The 19,851-nt window shown below is 41.4% G+C and overlaps 1 protein-coding gene across 1 annotated transcript in view; it reads right to left on the bottom strand.

The window, feature by feature from the left end:
• Window positions 1-4,214: 4,214 nt before the first annotated feature.
• gmfb (glia maturation factor, beta) overlaps window positions 4,215-19,851 on the bottom strand; it is a 31,102-nt gene continuing 15,465 nt past the window's right edge. The window contains exons 6-7 of the mRNA XM_061893948.1: window positions 15,020-15,093; window positions 4,215-10,342 (exon numbers count right to left, since the gene is read on the bottom strand). Coding sequence (XP_061749932.1) covers window positions 10,271-10,342; window positions 15,020-15,093 — 146 coding nt within the window. The 3' untranslated portion in view covers window positions 4,215-10,270. The remainder of the gene's footprint in view (window positions 10,343-15,019; window positions 15,094-19,851) is intronic.

Raw genomic sequence — 19,851 nt, 5'->3', positions numbered from 1 at the left:
TCCCTTATCTTTCTATTGTGTTGCTAGTGTTTTAGTGAGTTAAATAGTACCTGATAGTCGGAAGGGTGTCTCCGCGGGTGTCTTGACGCGCAGTGTCTCAGGGGAGTCGACGGCAGCTACTGAAATTAGATTTTTTAATTTAAACGGGGATAGCAGGTCCATTCTATGTGTCATACTTGATCATTTCGCAATATTGCCATATTTTTGTTGAAAGGATTTAGTAGAGAACATCCACGATAAAGTTTGCAACTTTCGGTGCTAAGAGAAAAGCCCTGCCTCTACCGGAAGTCGCAGACGATGACGTCACACGTGTGGGGGCTCCTCACATGTTCACATTGTTTTTAATGGGAGCCTCCAACAAAAAGTGCTATTCGGACAGAAAAAACGACAATTTCCCCGTTAATTTGAGCGAGGATGAAAGATTTGTGTTTGAGGATATTGATAGCGACGGACTAGAAAAAAAAAAAGTTAAATAAAAAAAATCGCGATTGCATTGGGACGGATTCCGATGTTTTTAGACACACTTACGAGGTTAATTCTGGAAAATCCCTTATCTTTCTATTGTGTTGCTAGTGTTTTAGTGAGTTAAATAGTACCTGATAGTCGGAAGGGTGTCTCCGCGGGTGTCTTGACGCGCAGTGTCTCAGGGGAGTCGACGGCAGCTATGACGGCAGCTACTGAAATTAATTTTTTTTATTTAAACGGGGATAGCAGGTCCATTCTATGTGTCATACTTCATCATTTCGCAATATTGCCATATTTTTGCTGAAAGGATTTAGTAGAGAACATCCACGATAAAGTTTGCAACTTTCGGTGCTAAGAGAAAAGCCCTGCCTCTACCGGAAGTCGCAGAAGATGACGTCACACGTGTGGGGGCTCCTCACATATTCACATTGTTTTTAATGGGAGCCTTCAACAAAAAGTGCTATTCGGACCGAAAAACGACAATTTCCCCGTTAATTTGAGCGAGGATGAAAGCTTCGTGTTTAAAGGATATTGATAGCGACAGACTAGAAAGAAAAAAAAAGTTAAATAAAAAAAAAATCGCGATTGATTGTGATGTTTTTAGACACATCTACGAGGTTAATTCTGGGAAATCCCTTACCTTTCTATTGCAGGGGTCGGGAACCTTTTTGGCTGAGAGAGCCATGAAAGCCAAATATTTCAAAATGTATTTCCGTGAGAGCCATATCATATTTTTTAACACTGAATACAACTAAATGCGTGCATTTTTAAGTAAAACCAACATTTTTAGAGTATAATAAGTCTCTTATTCTTTTAATAACATTGTTATTCTGAAGCTAACCAATAATAAATAAAATGTCATGTCTGTTGATCACGTTTTTGTTTGGCCAAGTGCTGTTTGTCTTTTGGACTCTTTAAGTTCCTGTTTTTTTCCACTCCCTTGTCTGGTTTCCTTGGTTATTCATTTTGTCCACCTGTCTCTGGTGGACAAAATGCCCGCTCACCTGCTTCCCGAGCACTAATCAGAGGCAGTATTTAAGCTTGTCTTTGCCAGTCAGTCGCCCTGGCGTCAATGTTATCTTTTCTTGCTCTGTGCTGACTTGTTTCATGCCTTGCCATAGTTTCGCGCTTCACGCCATGCCAAGTAAGTTTTGTTTGATTTATGTTCATAGTCTGTTTATGCGTTAGCTTTCTTCCTTAGCACAAGTTGTGCCTCCGCTGCGAGCGATTTTTGTTTGTATCTTTTTTTAGCTTAAATTAAATCATGTTTTTACCTAAATGCCATGTCCCGAGTAGTCAGTCTGCCTTCCTGGGGGAACGAAAAGGCCGTATTGGCATGTGTTGCAATGTTAGTATTTCATCATTGATATATAAACTATCAGACTGTGTGGTGGCTAGTAGTGGCTTTCAGTAGGCCTTCTAATACAGAGGTGTAAAACTCATTTTAGATCGGGGGTCACATGGAGAAAAATGTACTCCTAAGCGTAAAAATCACGGCACAGTGCAGCTCTTAAATCACTATTGTGGTCAGATGAAAGAAAAATTGATTTGTTTTGCCACAATACTAGTGAGGCGTCATGGAGCGTTTCGACAGATTGCAAAACTGTATTGATACTGTGTCACTAAATACTGACATCTGCTGGACAATAAAAATCCCTACAAGCAACTTATGGACCGACTCAACTGACACTGATTTGATAACCAAGTACAGGGGTAGGAAACCTATGGCTCTAGAGCCAGATGTGGCTGTTTTGATGACCGCATCTGGCTCTCGGATAAATCTGAGCTGACATTGCTTAACACGATAAGTAATGAATAATTCCACTTGTAATCACAGTGTTAAAAATAACGTTCAAAATATAAAATATTGTCATGCATTTTTATGTTCAAGAAGTTGGTAAGAAGTCATTTATTTATTATTGGTTAGTGAGGGGCTTGCCTTTCAGAGGGTTCTTCAGACCACCAAGCACTGACATGAGAGCCAGTTTCAAGGTTACATTATTGTTTTATTTTTCAATAAGTCTCTCAGTTGCTTTCCAGCAATTGTCTTCTTCTCTTTCGTTATCGCTCGCGCACTGGTTTCTAGCCCCAAGCCCGTCCCTCCTCCTGGCTGCTGCTTATAACATAGCAACAGGTGACCAGATTAAAAGGCCCAGGTGGGCCTTCTACGCATCTGTCGCTGAATTCGAGGCCTGTCCTGGCAACACCGTGCTTCGCTGCAGGCTCTCAGGCCACGCCCCCTCCACAGTTAGCTTCAGAATAACAATGTTATTACAAAGAATAAGAGACCTCTCTAGAAATGTTGGTCTTTCTTAAAAATGCACGCGTTTTGTTGTGTTCGGTGTTAAATATTACATGGCTCTTACGGAATTACATTTTAAAATATTTGGCTTCTTGGCTCCCTCAGCCAAAAAGGTTCCCGACCCCTGACCTAGTATATACAATAATATAAACAAAGTCATTGTATTTAATTTAGGATTATTTCATATCTTCATTTAAATAAAAATATATTTCTTAGTTTTTTTAGATAGAGGGGGTCCAGACTGAGGCCAAGGGAAAAAACAACTTGTGTAAGAGGGAAACATCAAACATAAAAGAACACAAAGGACATTAAAGACATTAAATGAGCAGAGCTGATGCAACCAGACACTTCTACATACAGCTATGAACAAAAGTAAAACAAACATAAACCACTGGATGCAGAATCTGGGCGAGGCTGGGCCGCAGGAAAAAATGTCCTTAAAAATTTTCTCCATACTTCTCAGCATGTCTAGTTGTATGACGTTTCAAATTGTATCCCTTGTGCACCACAACTTTCTCTGTGCAAATAAGACACGTCAGGGTGCCCCTGTGCTCAAAGAAATATTGAATCTCCCATTTTTCCCGGAATTGTCTTTGCTCATCACAAACCTTTCTCTTCACTGCAGGCTTTAAAAAAAGACATGTTTGGGGTTGTGGAATATATTTGTATACAGCCGACACACGGAGACTAATGTTATTTCCGCAATGTGTGTCATTCTGCTTATCCTCCGGCGGTCGACGGATAAAAGTACCGGGATAACGGGCGCAAAAAAGTGACGGCTCCCGGAGTGTTACCCGGCGTCATATAGAAATATATGTAGTGTTCAACGTGTGAGGCAATGCAAATTAAACAATAAAACAAAACAAATAACAGTTTGAATTGGTCCAGGCACTTACGAAAACCCTCGTCACCATGGCAACGTCTGCGTAGCTTTCACTCATTTGCTGCTTTTCCACTAATGCAGGTATGGCAACCCAGAACGTTGAAAGAGCCATTTTGGACCCAAATAACACAACGCAGTCAAGCGCCATTCATATGAAACTCGCGGGTCGCACTAACATTAAACTTTCGTATTAAGGTGGGGGCTGCAAAATAACATCTCGCGGGCCGCATGTCTGACACCCCTGATATACACCGTGGTGGCGTCTGCGGTGTTCTACGCCATCGTCTGCTGGGGTGGAGGGAGCATGGCCAGGGACAGGAGTAGACCCAACAAAGCAACCAAGACAGCCAACTCCACTCTCGGACTCCCACTAACTCGGCCAGTGTCCAGTCCGCATGGTGCAACCAAACCTGATAGTCGGTAGTCTCACCTGATTGGCTGTTCTGTTAGCGTGTCACTCTTACCGCGATATATCTTTTCGGTCATATCGGACATCCCAAGTGATATCTTTTTTTTTTTTGTCAGTGTAGTTGTCACCTTTCCAATGCACAGAAGAGACTCACAAACGTCCTTGACGCTTTTATTTGGACAACAGGAGACAAGACGCATTTTATAATAGAAAGTAGAGAAAAGACAAGTAGATTGTCTGAAGTTTCACTGTTGCCACAAGGCCTGATGATACAGTACATCTTTCAAGTCACTGAAAAGGAGAGCAGACTACATTGTTATTACCGTTGCAAAGCTAAACAACACATGTTCAGGTAAAAAAAAAAGGACACATTCAGCACAGCAAAGAAGAACAATCAACTCTTATTTATTGGTATAATAGTATAATATAGATGCTAACTGGAAAATAAATTACTTTGGATGGACTACTATGCTCTGGAAGGAAAACAGCAGCTGACGTTCAAAATACTACCAATAGTCTTACAGTGATGTGGGTGTAAGCTGTTCACACATGCAGATAACGCATTCAACTCTTTGTTGTGTCACTTCACTAAAAGAAAACGCCTTGCTTTTATTTCTCATGGGTTGTTGACATTTGGTCCGTCCGTCATTCTATTTAATAATTACTTAAGTGGTCAGAATAATAAACTGTTTTTCAGACACGTCAGAATGGGTGAACATGTTCTTTTTAGCACGCTCTAAATCAGGGGTCACCAACACGGTGCCCGCGGGCCTGTGCTAAAAATAGCTCAAATAGCAGCACTTACCAGTGAGCTGCCTTTATTTTTTAAATTGTATTTATTTACTAGCAAGCTGGTCTCGCTTTGCTCGACATTTTTAATTCTAAGAGAGACAAAACTCAAATAGAATTTGAATATCCAAGAAAATATTTTAAAGACTTGGTCTTCACTTGTTTAAATAAATTAATTTTTTTCTTTACTTTGCTTCTTATAACTTTCAGAAAGACAATTTTAGAGGAAAAATACAACCTTAAAAATGATTTTAGGATTTTTAAACACATATGCCTTTTTACCTTTTAAATTCCTTCCTCTTCTTTCCTGACAATTTAAATCAATGTTCAAGTAAATTTATTTTTTTATTGTAAAGAATAATAAATACATTTTAATTTAATTCTTCATTTTAGCTTCTGTTTTTTCGATGAAGAATATTTGAAATATTTCTTCAAACTTATTATGATTAAAATTAAAAAAAAGTATTCCGGCAAATCTAGAAAATCTATAGAATCAAATTTAAATCTTATTTCCAAAGACTGGAATTTCTATTAAAATTTTTGTTCTGGAAAATCTAGAAGAAATAATGATTTGTCTTTGTTAGAAATATAGCTTGGTCCAATTTGTTATATATTCTAACAAAGTGCAGATTGGATTTTTAACCTATTTAAAACATTTAATCAAAGTTGTAAAATTAATCTTAAACAGGAAAAATGACTAATGATGTTCTATAAATTCTTTTTCTAATTTTTTCAAAAAGATTAGAATTAGCTAGTTTTTCTCTTCTTTTTTTGGGGAGAATTTTGAATTTTAAAAAGAGTCGAAATTTTTCAAAATTTAATTGATTTCTTTCGTGTTTTTCCTCTTTTTAAACTGTCAATTAAGTGTTTTTTTCATCATTTATTCTCTAAAAAAAACCTTCCGTAAAAGGAAAAAAAATGTACGACAGAATGACAGACAGAAATACAATTTAAGTGTGTATCAAACTGGTAGCCCTTGGCATTAATCAGTACCCAAGAATAGCTCTTGGTTTCAAAAAGGTTGGTGACCCCTGCTCCAAATCAATATAATAATGTCAACAGCATTTCTTATGTATTCCTTATTTTTGCAAGTTCATTTTAAAATGTGATTTTAGTAATTGTATTTCCATGAAATGATACTTGTGTTGACATTTCCTTCCCTCCTCTTGATAGCTAAGGGGATTTTAATCAGAGGAAGGTTAGAATTGAAAATAAAAATGTTGACATTTAATAACATTTTCTCCTGGTCTTTATTTTTGATCGGTCATAAAAATATCAATAGTTATCGACATTGACCGATATGAAACACTTATATTATTCACCCATATTGCCCTAAACAATGAACTTTTTCAAAAGATACTGGCACAAATTCCGATGGCACATTCAATAGAAAGGACGTCAGTCGCGGGAAACAATGAGGAAGGGCTTAAAAGTTCATGAATTCATCTTAAATGAATAATTACTTATCTAGTCGTGTCCTGACAACACAGAGGGAAAGATGGAGTGCACTACTTGGCCACAACCAGCAGAGGCGTTGTCTAAACAAGAGTTGTCCGCTATGGATTGTTGCGCTACATCCTCCACGCTAAGACAACTCAGAGCTAGCATTATGCTAACGCAAAAAAGTTTACATGATCAACAAAGATTGTCATGTTGATTTAAATCAGGGGTCTCAAACTCAATTTACCTGGGGGCCACTGGATGCAGAAACTGGGTGAGGCTGGGCCGCAAGAAAAGATTTCTTAAGAAAAATCTAACATGCACTTTTTAATGAATTCCCCTTCTTTGAATGGCTTTCCCGCTCTAGCATCATACTTGCCAACTCTCGCGATATTTCCGGAAAACACCCGAATATCAGTGCCCCTCCCCACAATCTCCGGTGGCTAATATTTTCCCGGTTTTCACCCGGAAAACCTTTTACGTCCTCTACAACCTGCTGTCTCATCCGCTTTTCCATCATACAAACAGTGTGCCGGCACAGTCAAATATTGTAAGAGGCTTCTGCAGACCCACGGAAGTGACTGCAAGACATACTTGATCACAGCCATACAGGTCACACTGAAGGTGGCCGTATAAACAACTTTATCACTGTTGCAAATATGCGCCACACTGTGAACCCACACCAAACAAGATTGACAAACACATTTTGAGAGAACATCTGCATGAAATACCCAGCATCCAAAGCAGCCCTAACTCTTCCGGACTACAATAGGGGGCGGTGTCGGGAGGGGCAGGGGTGTATATTGTAGCCCGGAAGAGTTAGGGCTGCATTGGATTCTGGGTATTTGTTCTGTTGTGTTTATGTTGTGTTACGGTGCGGATGTTCTCCCAAAATGTGTTTGTCATTCTTGTTTGGTGTGGGTTCACAGTGTGTCGCATATTTGTAACAGTGTTAAAGTTGTTTATACGGCCACCCTCAGTGTGACCTGTATGGCTGTTGATCAACTATGTCACTGTGTCGACTGAAGTCAAATACAACATGTACAGGTTGTAGAGGACGCTAAAGGTAGGGCCTCCACGGTGCCCTGTTCAATATAGTTGTTCGGGTGAATTTCGGGACAACAATTACCCCTGGAGGGGCACTGAAAATTGGGAGTCTCCCGGAAAAATCGAGGGTATACAAGTATGACGCTGTAAAGCGCCATCAATATAAAACTTGCGGGCCGCACCAACATTAAATTTCATATTAAAGTGCGGGCCGCAAAATAACGTCTCGCGGGCCGCGTGTTTGAGACCCCTGATTTAAATGATTTGAACTCGTTAATGCCAGCCTAAAAATCCTGACTTTAAAGCGGTTTTATGCCAGATTCCGGCACAACATTCATCACCACGACTACTAATCTCTAGTAATCACAGTCGGTCCAGTCTGGAATGTTTGAGTGGGTATGATATTGACATTGGCTATTGTGACATCCCAAAAACATGTTTTGTGTCATTCTGTTAACCCCAAAATAGTCAACACAGTAAAGAGCTGTTTGGCCATAATACCCAGCAATATGTTTGGAGGAGAAACGGTCTGAGGAACACCATATCTACCGTCAAGCATGGTGGTGGTAGTATTATGCTCTGGGCCTGTTTTGCTGGTACTTTAAATGGGACAATGAAAAAGGAGGATTACCTCCAAATTCTTAAGGGCAAGCTAAAATCATCAGCCCGGAGGTTGGGTCTTGGGCTCAGTTGGGTGTTCCCACAGGACAATGGTCCCTAACACACGTCAAAAGTGGTAAAGGAATGGCTAAATACGGCTAGAATTAAAGTTTTATAATGGTATTCCCTAAGTCCTGACTTAAACGTGTGGACAATGCTGAAGAAACAAGTCCATGTCAGAAAACCCAACAAATTTAGCTGAACTGCACCAATTTTGTGGTCAAAAATTCAACCTAGAAGCTTGTGGATGGCTACCAAAAGCGCCTTATTGCAGTGAAACTTGCCAAGGGACATGTAAGCAAATATTAACATTGCTGTATGTATACTTTTGATTACTCACATTTCCAGTAGAGCCATAATAAATTCATAAAAGAAGCAAATTTCATGAGGTTTTTTTTGTGAGCAACAAGTATGTGCTCCAATCACTACATCACAAAAAAATAAGAGTTGTAGAAATGATTGGAAAGTCAAGACAGCCATGACATGATGTTCTTTACAAGTGCCGAAATTCCTTGAATTACCGCCGGGTATATAGTATGCACCTGCCTAGAATTACTGCCGGGTCAAACTCGTTTCGCAAAATAATTAGCGTATGCTTAGCATCACCGCCGGCTCAGGATTAACGCCGGGTCAAACTCGTTTCGCCAAATATAATTTTTATTAGCGCACATCTAGAATTACCGCCGGGTCAAACTTGTTTCGCCAAATAATGAGCATATGCCTAGAATTTCCGCCGGGTCAAACTCGTCACGTCACGAGTGACACTTCACCTGTCATCATTTTCAAAATGGAGGAGGCTGATTTCAATCATTTGAAATCGCATAAAGGGAAGAAGATTAAGAGCTATTCAGTAGGATTTAATGTCTAAGCTATTGAATATGCTAAAAAGAACAGTAAGCAGCTATGTTTTATTAATATACCGTAGCTGCGTGTGTCAAATATGAGTCATTAAATGACTCCCGCCTCCTGGTGGTAGAGGGCGCTAGTGATCCTTCTTGCGACTACTCGGCTGCAGAAGAAGTGACAACAAGCAGCGATCGTTTAGTTTTTCCTCTCGCTTGCACTTTTAACATGGAGGATTACATATCTAAAATAAAACAGTTTTCTAAACTGGACTTTCAATCGAAGCAGGAGGTAATAAAGGAAGATCTCCATCGGGACAGAGAGACTTTTAAAACTGAAGAAAGATAAGGAAGACTTCTATAAACAAGTTATCGATGCTTTTGATCAGCAGGAGCTGCGCATGGACTATTCATAACAATGTTTTTTTATTAAATGTGCTTTTCATGATGGTATCCTTACATCACACTCAAATTTATAAGCGCAGGCCTTAATTTACCGCATGGAGTGAGAAGAGGTTTTAAAATAATTAGCGCCCCGGCGGCAATTCAAGGAAATAAGGTGTATGTAAACTTTTGACCACCACTGTATCTAGAAGAATGAAAATAGAATAAAGTCCATTTACATTGATTTTTAACAATACAATTATGAATAAAAACAAATGATCTTTCCAATATTGAATCGATATTGTACAACTACTTTGGCTGGAACTCATGTTCTCCTGGCAGGATGTTGGTTTCATATCATAATTCACGCTCTTCAAAGAAAAAATGTTACACAACCCAAAATGCACCAAATGTAAAAACAAATAAAAGGATAAAGAAGTTAACGACTTACAGTACGAACACAAAGCATCTCCCAAACTGACCAATAAGGTTGCAAGAAAAAAATCCCAATTCTTATTCACTGGGATTCTGTGTTCAAGAATCGATTATTACAAATATATTTTTTAGGCCGTATTTTTAAGAGGTTTTTCCTATCTTTAAGCTGTTTTGAAAAAGGTTTATGACAAATGTATACACCAAATATATTGCAGAAAACTGAAACAAAAAGCGATTGGGAATCAAATTGTCAACCCAAGAATCGGATTGAATTGTGAGTTGTAAGATTCTACATGTCTGCTGACAATAAGAAGTTTGGTTCCACTGGAGCGCTACTTGGGTGTTAATTCCACACTGACACCTACACAACTGGCACATGGAGACCACAAAGGGGGGATTTAAGAGGTGTGTGTGTGTGTGTGTGTGTGTGTGTGTGTGTGTGTGTGTGTGTGAGGGGGGGGGGCGGGGGGTCAAAATAGATTACACTATATTTCCGTTTTAGACCAGCCAGAAGCCTAAAACAAGAAAGGAAGTACAGTAGTCAACAGCTTTGAAACCAGGTCTGCAGCAGGTTGTCCCCCAACAACATTTGTCCTGCACAATCCGAGTCCTCCTTAGCGGAAGAAGGCCAGTTTCCCCTTCAGCCACTCCTCCGTCAGGTCCTCCGTGTTTCGGATCTCAAACACCTGCAGGGTCAAGTTTCATCGTCAACAACACCTTTTTCTTTGCATTAGATCAGGTTTTGTCGGACTCGTTTTAGCTCAGGGGCCACATGGAGGACAATGTGTGCACTTAAAGTCCTACTGAAATGAGATGTTCTTATTTAAACGGGGATAGCAGCTCCATTCTATGTGTCATACTTCATCATTTCCCCATATTTTTGCTGAAAGGATTTAGTAGAGAACATCGACAATAAAGTTGGCAAGTTTTGGTTGCTAATAAAAAAGCCTTGCCTGTACCGGAAGTAGCAGACGATGTGCGCGTGACGTCACGGGTTGTGGAGCTACTCACATCTGAACATTGTTTACAATCATGGCCACCAGCAGCAAGAGTGATTCGGACCGAGAAAGCGACGATTACCCCATTAATTTGAGCGAGGATGAAAGATTCGTGGATGAGGAAAGTGAGAGTGAAGGACTAGAAAAAAAAAAAAGACGAGGGCAGTGGGCGTGATTCAGATGTTACTAGACACATCCATCCATTTTCTACCGCTTATTCCCTTTCGGGTCGTGCGGGGCGCTGGCGCCTATCTCAGCTACAATCGGGCGGAAGGCAGGGTACACCCTGGACAAGTCGCCACCTCATCGCAGGGCCAACACAGATAGACAGACAACATTCACACACTAGGGACCATTTAGTGTTGCCAATCAACCTATCCCCAGGTGCATGTCTTTGGAGGTGGGAGGGGCCTATCCCCAGGTGCATGTCTTTGGAGGTGGGAGGGGCCTATCCCCAGGTGCATGTCTTTAGAGGTGGGAGGAAGCCGGAGTACCCGGAGGGAACCCACGCATTCACGGGGAGAACATGCAAACTCCACACAGAAAGATCCCGAGCCTGGATTTGAACCCAGGACTGCAGGAACTTCGTGTTGTGAGGCAGACGGACTAACCCCTCTTCCACCGTGAAGCCCTACTACACACATTTACTAGGATAATTCTGGAAAATCCCTTACATCAGGGGTCGGGAACCTTTTTGGCTGAGAGAGCCAAGAAGCCAAAAATTTTAAAATGTATTTCTGTAAGAGCCATATAATATTTTTAGTAATAACATTGTTATTCTGAAGCTAACTGTGGAGGGGGGCGTGGCCTGCATCGAAGCGAGGTGTTGCCAGGATCAGCCTCGAAATCAGCAACAGGTGCGTAGATGGCCCATCTGGGCCTTGTTATCTAATCACCTGCCGCTCGGTTATAAGCAGCAGCCAGGAGGAGAGACGGGGATGAAGCTGGAGCCAGAGCACAAGCGAGGACGAAAGAGACTTTTTGAAAAATAAAACAATATTGTAACCCTGAAACAGGCTCTCATGTCGGTGCTTGGTGGTCTGAAGAACCCCGAGGATAGCAAGCCCCACACTAACCAATAGTAAATAAATACTTTCCTACCATTAACGCAACTTCTTAAACAGGTGCGGTAGAAAACGGATGGAAGGATTAAAAATGCATGAGAATGTTTTATATTTTGAACATTATTTTTAACACTGTGATTACAAGTGGAATTATTCATTACTTATCGTGTTAAGCAATGTCAGCTCAGATTTATCCGAGAGCCAGATGCAGTCATCAAAAGAGCCACATCTGGCTCTAGAGCTGTAGGTTCCCTACCCCTGCCTTATATGCTTATTGTGCTACTAGTGTTTTAGTGAGATTGTATGGTTTACCTGTACAACCTGAAAGTCGGAGGGGTGTGGTGACCGCCAGTGTCTCCGAGGGAAGCCACGTTTCTCGACGAGGCGAAGGCAGCCGGACTGACATTCCCCCCCCCCCCACCCCCCCTTCTACGGTGTAAGCATCCGACGGTCGGGGGCGGCCGGTGGGAGGAGGCAAGATAGTCCGCAGCTGCACGAGGAACGACGCGAGCTCCGCTCACGTCTACGGTAAGAGCCGACTTATTTTCACCATTTTTTTCACCGAAACATTCCGGTTGACATGGTGTAGGGAACCATGTTCGCTTGACCGCTCTGTTCCATAGTAAAGCTTCACCGTCATCTTTCGGGAATGTAAACAAGGAAACACCGGCTGTGTTTGTGTTGCTAAAGGCGGCCGCAATACACCGCTTCCCACCTACATCTTTCTTCTTTGACGTCTCCATTACTCATTGAACGAATTGCAAAAGATTCAGCAACACAGATGTCCAGAATACTGCAGAATTATGCGATTAAAGCAGACTTATAGCTGGGATCGGTGCTGGAACAAAATGTCCGCTACAATCCGTGACGTCACGCACACGCGTCATCATTCCGCGACGTTTTCAGCAGGATAATTCGCGCGAAATTTAAAATTGCAATTTAGTAAACTAAAGCGGCCGTATTGGCATGTGTTGCAATGTTAATATTTCATCATCCATCCATCCATCCATTTTCTACCGCTTATTCCCTTTCGGGGTCGCGGGGGACGCTGGCGCCTATCTCAGCTACAATCGGGCGGGAGGCGGGGTACACCCTGGACAAGTCGCCACCTCATCGCAGGGCCAACACAGATAGACAGACATTGATATATAAACTATCAGACTGCGTGGTCGCTAGTAGTGGCTTTCAGTAGGACTTTAAAATCATTATTCTGTTATATCTCACATTCTATATTGTGTTTTGGAAAAAGGTTGTCATAAACGTTACTTAGTAATGTCAGGTTTGGTCATGTTTTAGTTTGTCCTATTTCCTGTCAGCGCTTTTATTTTGTCTTTATTTCCTGCTGATATCCCGGAGTGTTTTCTCCCCTCAGCTGCGGCTGATTGGCACGAAGCCACAACTGGTGTTAATCAGCCAGCTGCTTGTTCCTCCACTCTGGCCTGGGTTAGCTCCGACCGTTTGCAGCCTGCTGTCTTTTTTGTTCCTCGTCTTCTAGTTCCTGTTTCCTGTCTCTGAGTTCCTGGCTTGTTTTTTTTTACTTAATTTTTGAACATTAAATGATGTTTCCCTGCTCAATGCCTGCCGTCATCTCTGCATCTTGGGGTTCGTCAACAACTCAACTTGACAAGTAAATTCATTTAAAAAAAATAATATGAAAGAAAACACATTTTTATGCATATGTAAATGTATTCAGTTATAAACATTCATTCACTTCCTTCTTGGATCTTAAGATTTTTTCTATATTTTTATTGTAATATTTTCAGAATTTGTTTCTTCTATTTTTGGCCGAAGTAAGACAAAGAAGACAATGTCAAGTTCTCTTTATTTTTAATGCCATGACTTTAAAGGGGAACATTATCAGCAGACCTATGTAAGCGTCAATATATACCTTGATGGTGCAGAAAAAAGACCATTTATTTTTTTAACTGATTTCCGAACTCTAAATGGGTGAATTTTGGCGGATTAAACGCCTTTCTGTTTATCGCGCTGGAGGCGATGACGTCAGAATGTGACGTCGCCGAGGTAACACAGCCACCATTTTCATTTTCAACACATTACCAACAACGGGTCACAACTCTGTTATTTTCCGTTTTTTTGACTATTTTTTGGAACCTTGGAGACATCATGCCTCGACGGTGTGTTGTCGGAGGGTGTAACAATACTAACAGGGAGGGATTCAAGTTGCACCACTGGCCCCAAGATGCCAAAGTGTCTGCCGCCAGACCCTCATTGAATGTGCCAGAGTGTCTCCACATTTGACCGGCGATGCTAAGACAGACATGGCACAGAGATGTATGGATAACCTGCAGATGCATTTGCAGCGATAGTCAACGAAATCACAAAGGTGAGTTTTGTTGATGTTGACTGCCAGCTGCTAACATGCTACGCTAATTGATGCTAACATGCTATTTACCGTCGGTGCTAAAGCAGACATGGCACAGAGATGTATGGATAACCTGTAGATGCATTTGCAACTATATTACGTTTCCTTCCAAGCACATTTAATGCGAAACAAACACTTACCAATCGACGTATTTAAGTTGCTCCAGTGTCAAAAGATGCGAAAGTCCTGATCGTTTGGTCCGCACATTTTACCGGCGATGCTAACGCAGCTATTCGGCCATGCTATGACTATGAATTCGCTCAATAGCTTCAGTTTCTTCTTCAATACTTTCATACTCCAACCATCTGTTTCAATACATGCGTAATCTGTTGAATCGCTTAAGTGGCTGAAATCCGAGTTTGAATCCGAGCTAATGTCGCTATATCTTGCTGTGGTATTCCCATTGTTTGTTTACATTGGCAGCACTGTGTGACGTCACAGGGAAATGGCCAGTGTCTTCGCAGAGAGCGAAAATAAGGCACTTTAAAGCTTTATTTAGGGATATTCCGAGACCGGTAACATTTTGAAAAAAACTTCAAAAAATACAACAAGCCACGGGGAACTGATTTTTATTGTTTTTAACCCTTTTGAAATTGTGATAATGTTCCCCCTTAATATTCCGGCCCGCGTGTGCACACATTTCCCTCCATGTGGCCCCTGAGATTAAATGAGTATGATTAAAGCTGTAAAACATTAGACTTTGATCACCGATACAATGAAATAGTATCAGTGTATTATTAAAATAATATAATTAAATGTCGTTACATATTAGTTTCTGATCACTGATACATGTGGTAAACTGGGATGGCATTACGACATGTTATATTCAATCCCATATTGACAGATATTAACAAAATGATACAAATATGTTTCACTATTCCATTAAATTGTCTCCTGCAAAAGACATCCAAGACTAACCTTTGTCATTTCAGTATCTTTCACCAAAGAGTTTTTACTTCCTGCGTACATCATCTGCTGCTCAGGCTTGCAACCTGCACAAGACACACATGCAAGGACACGCTCAGGACTAGATATATTACTGTATTGTACTGTACTATATGGTACAATATTTCATAGGGGTGTCCCAATTCACATTTGGTATCAGTCAAGTATCGGATGATATCGGCTTTCAATCCAAAATTTCCAAAATAATTAAAGCTGCAACAGCGATGGACGGGACCGACTTTTGCTGGTGTTTCCTGCCTTTACCCGTTCAACATATCTTTACCTGCACATTACCTACCTTCCCTGCATCCTGGGGTCACACTGGTGCTTCTTTCTGTCACCCATACACGCTGGTGCTTCCTGCCATCACCCAGACAACATATCTTTACCTGCACATTACCTACCTTCTCTGTATCCTGGAGTCAAACGGGTGCCTCCTTCTTTCACCCAGTCAACATATCTTTACCTGCACATTACCTACCTTCTCTGCATTGTGTGGTCACTCTGGTGCTTTCTGCTTTTAAGCAGCCATCTTGAGACGGCAGCAGCGCAGAGGTTCTTTGAAGGCTCGTAAAATCAAAACCGGAGCAGTTAGAAAAACTCTTTCGTCAACTTTTAATCAGAAGGGTTTAATCTCTGTCCTGTGGTAGTTTGAAGACGACACGACAAACGCGCTCAGAGGAGATAATGTTTGAAAAAAGATGACAGGTTTTTACAAGCTTTTGTTTTGAAGGGGTAAATGCCAACTTCCTGTTGATTTTTGCTGAAGGATGTCAATGAGTTAAATGTAGGTCTAAGTGAGACCTACATATAGGTTTTTATTTCATATCTTTACGACATTCCTACCGGACGTTACAAGCAGTTTTGTCTGTGTTTTCTTCCCAAGAGCAGTTTTGTCTGTGTTTTATTCCTAGGGGGCGCTAGAGCGCAATTTTGAGTTTTGGGTTTATTTTTCTATCAGATCGCAATTTTCACCAGTCCTGATGTGTGTGTCCAGTTTGGTGAGTTTTGAAGCATTTTAAGGGGGTCAAATTACAGCTCAAAAAGGCAAAAATGACATTTTTTTTTAGGAAACTTTTGTTTTGAAAGGGTTTTTGCCAACTTCCTGTTGATTTTTGCTGAAGGTTGTCAATAAATGAAATCTAGGTGTAAGTCAGACCTACATGGAGGTTTTTGTTTCATGTCTCTACAACATTCCTAACAGAAGTTACAAGCAGTTTTGTCTGTGTTTTTTCCTAGGGGGCGCTAGAGCGCAATTTTGAGTTTTGGGGTTTGGTTTTTTTATTAGATGGCAATTTTCGCCAGTCCCAATGTGTGTGTCAAATATGGTGAAGCATGTTAAGGGGGGTCAAATTACAGCTCAAAGAGGCGGCGGAATAATAAAGAATAATAAAACCTTAGAAATACAATAGGGTCTTCTGTCCCAAAGGGACATTCGGTCCCTAAATACCGATTCAAGTAGTTCTGCGGCGTGTTTACTTGTGCAAAGCGGGACAGTCTATTTTAGTTGAGTCAATTACAAAAAGTAAATATGGTAGGCTACAGGCTACTAGGAGCTAACAGCTACGCAACAGCTAAGCACACAATAGCACACTAGCTAGACGTACGCACACAAGGTCGATCTTGTATTTTAGTTACATCAATTACAAAGATAAACATGGTTGGCTTTTATCTACTATGAACTTGCAGCTACACGACAGCTAAGCACACAATAGCACGCAAGCTAGAAATATGTAACAAGGCTCTTTCGCTGTCTAAAACAGCACATTTGTCACAATAAACAAGTATAACATAATTATAGTGGCATGCGTATGCAAAGTCTCCAAGGCAGAAGTGTATTAGAAAGTAGTAACAAACGTGTTCGCATCATTCAACTTTCTGCTTCATGAGTTTCACTTCATGAATTATTGTGACCACTAGGTGTCGCCCAGAAAATAAACATCCTCATACTATAGCATAAAATATTTCAAAGTCAGTGTTTTCATGCTTACAATTCACTTTTCTCGGAGTAATTTCATTTCATCCAACCTGTTCTAACATCTATCCATTTTCTACCGCTTGTCCCTTTTGAGGTCGTGGGGGGTGCTGGAGCCTATCTCAGCTGCGTTCAGGCGGAAGGCGGGGAACACCCTGGACAAGTAAGTCACACTACAAAATAATAAAAGTATGTACAATGATTTCTGCTGATATCGTATCAGGATATTATCGGTATCAGCAAGGGCTGGGTGATATATCGCGGGTTTGTCACTGTGCGATATAGAAAATGACTATATGGTGATATTGGACTATATGTTCTCACACAGTTGCTTTTAGCTGCTGACATTACACTGCAGGCTCTTCTCACTCCTTCTTGTCTCTGCTTCTCACAGACAGCAATCGCACCTTCTTACACACGTCATGTCATACGTCACATACGTACACGCCCTCGCGGAGCAGAGAGGTAGCAGCATGGGTAACATTAGCTGTGGTGCGAGCGGTAATACGAGAGAAAGAAGGTGCAAATCTGGTAACAACTGAAGGAAGAATGAATTCCCAAGAAAAAAACCATGGGGTCCATCTGGGGGTTGTTTGGCTTCAAGCTGGAAAATGTCGAACAGACAACCGTAAATTGTCAAGTGTGGGGCAAAAGCGTTGCAACAAAAAGTAGCATTACTGCTAATATGTAGCATCTTAATGAAAATTAAACAATGGATGTCCGCTAACTTTTTGCAACTCACGGGGACATCTCTGCGCTGCTGATCCGCCTCCGCTTGGGATGGTTTCCTGCTGGCTCCGCTGTGAACGGGACTCTCGCTGCTGTGTTGGATCCGCTTTGGACTGGACTCTCGCGACTGTGTTGGATCCATTGTGGATTGAACTTTCACAGTATCATGTTAGACCCGCTCGACATCCATTGCTTTCCTCCTCTCCAAGGTTCTCATAGTCATCATTGTCACCGACGTCCCACTGGGTGTGAGTTTTCCTTGCCCTTATATGGGCCTACCGAGGATGTCGTGGTGGTTTGTGCAGCCCTTTGAGACACTAGTGATTTAGGGCTATATAAGTAAACATTGATTGATTGATCATTTGAAAAGTCACCCGCTGGAGAATGAAGAGTGCTTACTCCGCATATCAACATCTCCATTTGGTGCCACACCAACAAAACGCCGGGGCAAACATTTCCACATCAACACAGTATGAAAAAAAATAGTCAACAACAGAAGGAGATAACGTCCGCAGGAACCTACCACATAGCGAAGGACATACACTATTTGATTTCCTGTTATGCAGCTCATATTTATTTGACACTTATTGAAATATTTTGTGTGACATCATGCACAAAAGTGCACTTTATTTGTTTTAAACTATTGTAGTGGCGTTCTGTACAAAAAGTGCACTTTAGTGTTGTTTTTATATGTCATCTTAGTGACATCATGGACAAAAGTGCACTCATAGCTTGTTTTAAAATGTGAATGTGAAATATATTTATATAGCGCTTTTCTCTAGTGACTCAAAGCGCTTTACATAGTGAAACCCATCCATCCATCCATCCATTTCCCACCGCTTATTCCCTTTCGGGGTCGCGGGGGGCGCTGGCGCCTATCTCGGCGGAAGGCGGGGTACACCCTGGACAAGTCGCCACCTCATCGCAGGGCCAACACAGATAGACAGACAACATTCACACTCACATTCACACACTTGGGCCAATTTAGTGTTGCCAATCAACCTATCCCCAGGTGCATGTCTTTGGAGGTGGGAGGAAGCCGGAGTACCCGGAGGGAACCCACGCATTCACGGGGAGAACATGCAAACTCCACACAGAAAGATCCCGAGCCTGGATTTGAACCCAGGACTGCAGGAACTTCGTATTGTGAGGCAGACGCACTAACCCCTCTGCCACCGTGAAGCCCACTTTCTGTTTTGGAAATGACATAAATGTTTGTGCCACTGCTTAAAGGCCTACTGAAAGCCACTACTAGCCACCACGCAGTCTGATAGTTTATATATCAATGATGAAATATAAACATTGCAACACAATTTAGTTTACTAAATTGCTACTTTAAATTTCGCGCCGAAATATCCTGCTGAAAACGTTCTTGATATGATGGCGCGTGACGTCACGGATTGTAGAGGACATTTTGTTCCAGCATGGTGGCCAGCTATTAATCGTCTGTTTTCATCGCAAAATTCCACAGTATTCTGGACTCTGTGTTGGTTAATCTTTTGCAATTTGTTCAATGAACAATGGAGACATCAAAGAAGAAAGCTGTAGGCGGGAAGCGGTGAATTGCGGCCGGCTTTAGCAACACAAACACAGCCAGTGTTTCATTGTTTACATTCCCGAAAGATGACAGTCAAGCTTTACTATGGAACAGAGATGTCAAGCGAACACGGTTGGATTGGACCACACGCACAAAGTACAGTGTATTATGCAGCAATCATTTCCAATGTGTCTAATAACATCTGAATCACTCCCACTGCCCTCGCCTTTTTTTTTCTAGTCCTTCACTCTCACTTTCCTCATCCACAAATCTTTCATCCTCGCTCAAATTAATGAGGAAATTGTCGCTTTCTTGGTCCGAATCGCTCTGGCTGCTGGTGGCCATGATTGTAAACAATGTTCAGATGTGAGTAGCTCCACAACCCGTGACGTCACGCGCACATCGTCTGCTACTTCCGGTACAGGCAAGGCTTTTTTATTAGCCACCAAAAGTTGCCAACTTTATCGTGGATGTTCTCTACTAAATCCTTTCAGCAAAAATATGGCGAAATGATGAAGTATGACACATAGAATGGAGCTGCTATCCCCGTTTAAATAAAAACAT

This window comes from Nerophis ophidion, linkage group LG03 (assembly GCF_033978795.1).
Source record: "Nerophis ophidion isolate RoL-2023_Sa linkage group LG03, RoL_Noph_v1.0, whole genome shotgun sequence".
Classification (NCBI taxonomy): Eukaryota; Metazoa; Chordata; class Actinopteri; order Syngnathiformes; family Syngnathidae; genus Nerophis; species Nerophis ophidion.
The sequence above is the reverse complement of the archived record's forward strand: the minus strand, read 5'-3'. Positions and strand labels throughout refer to the sequence as shown.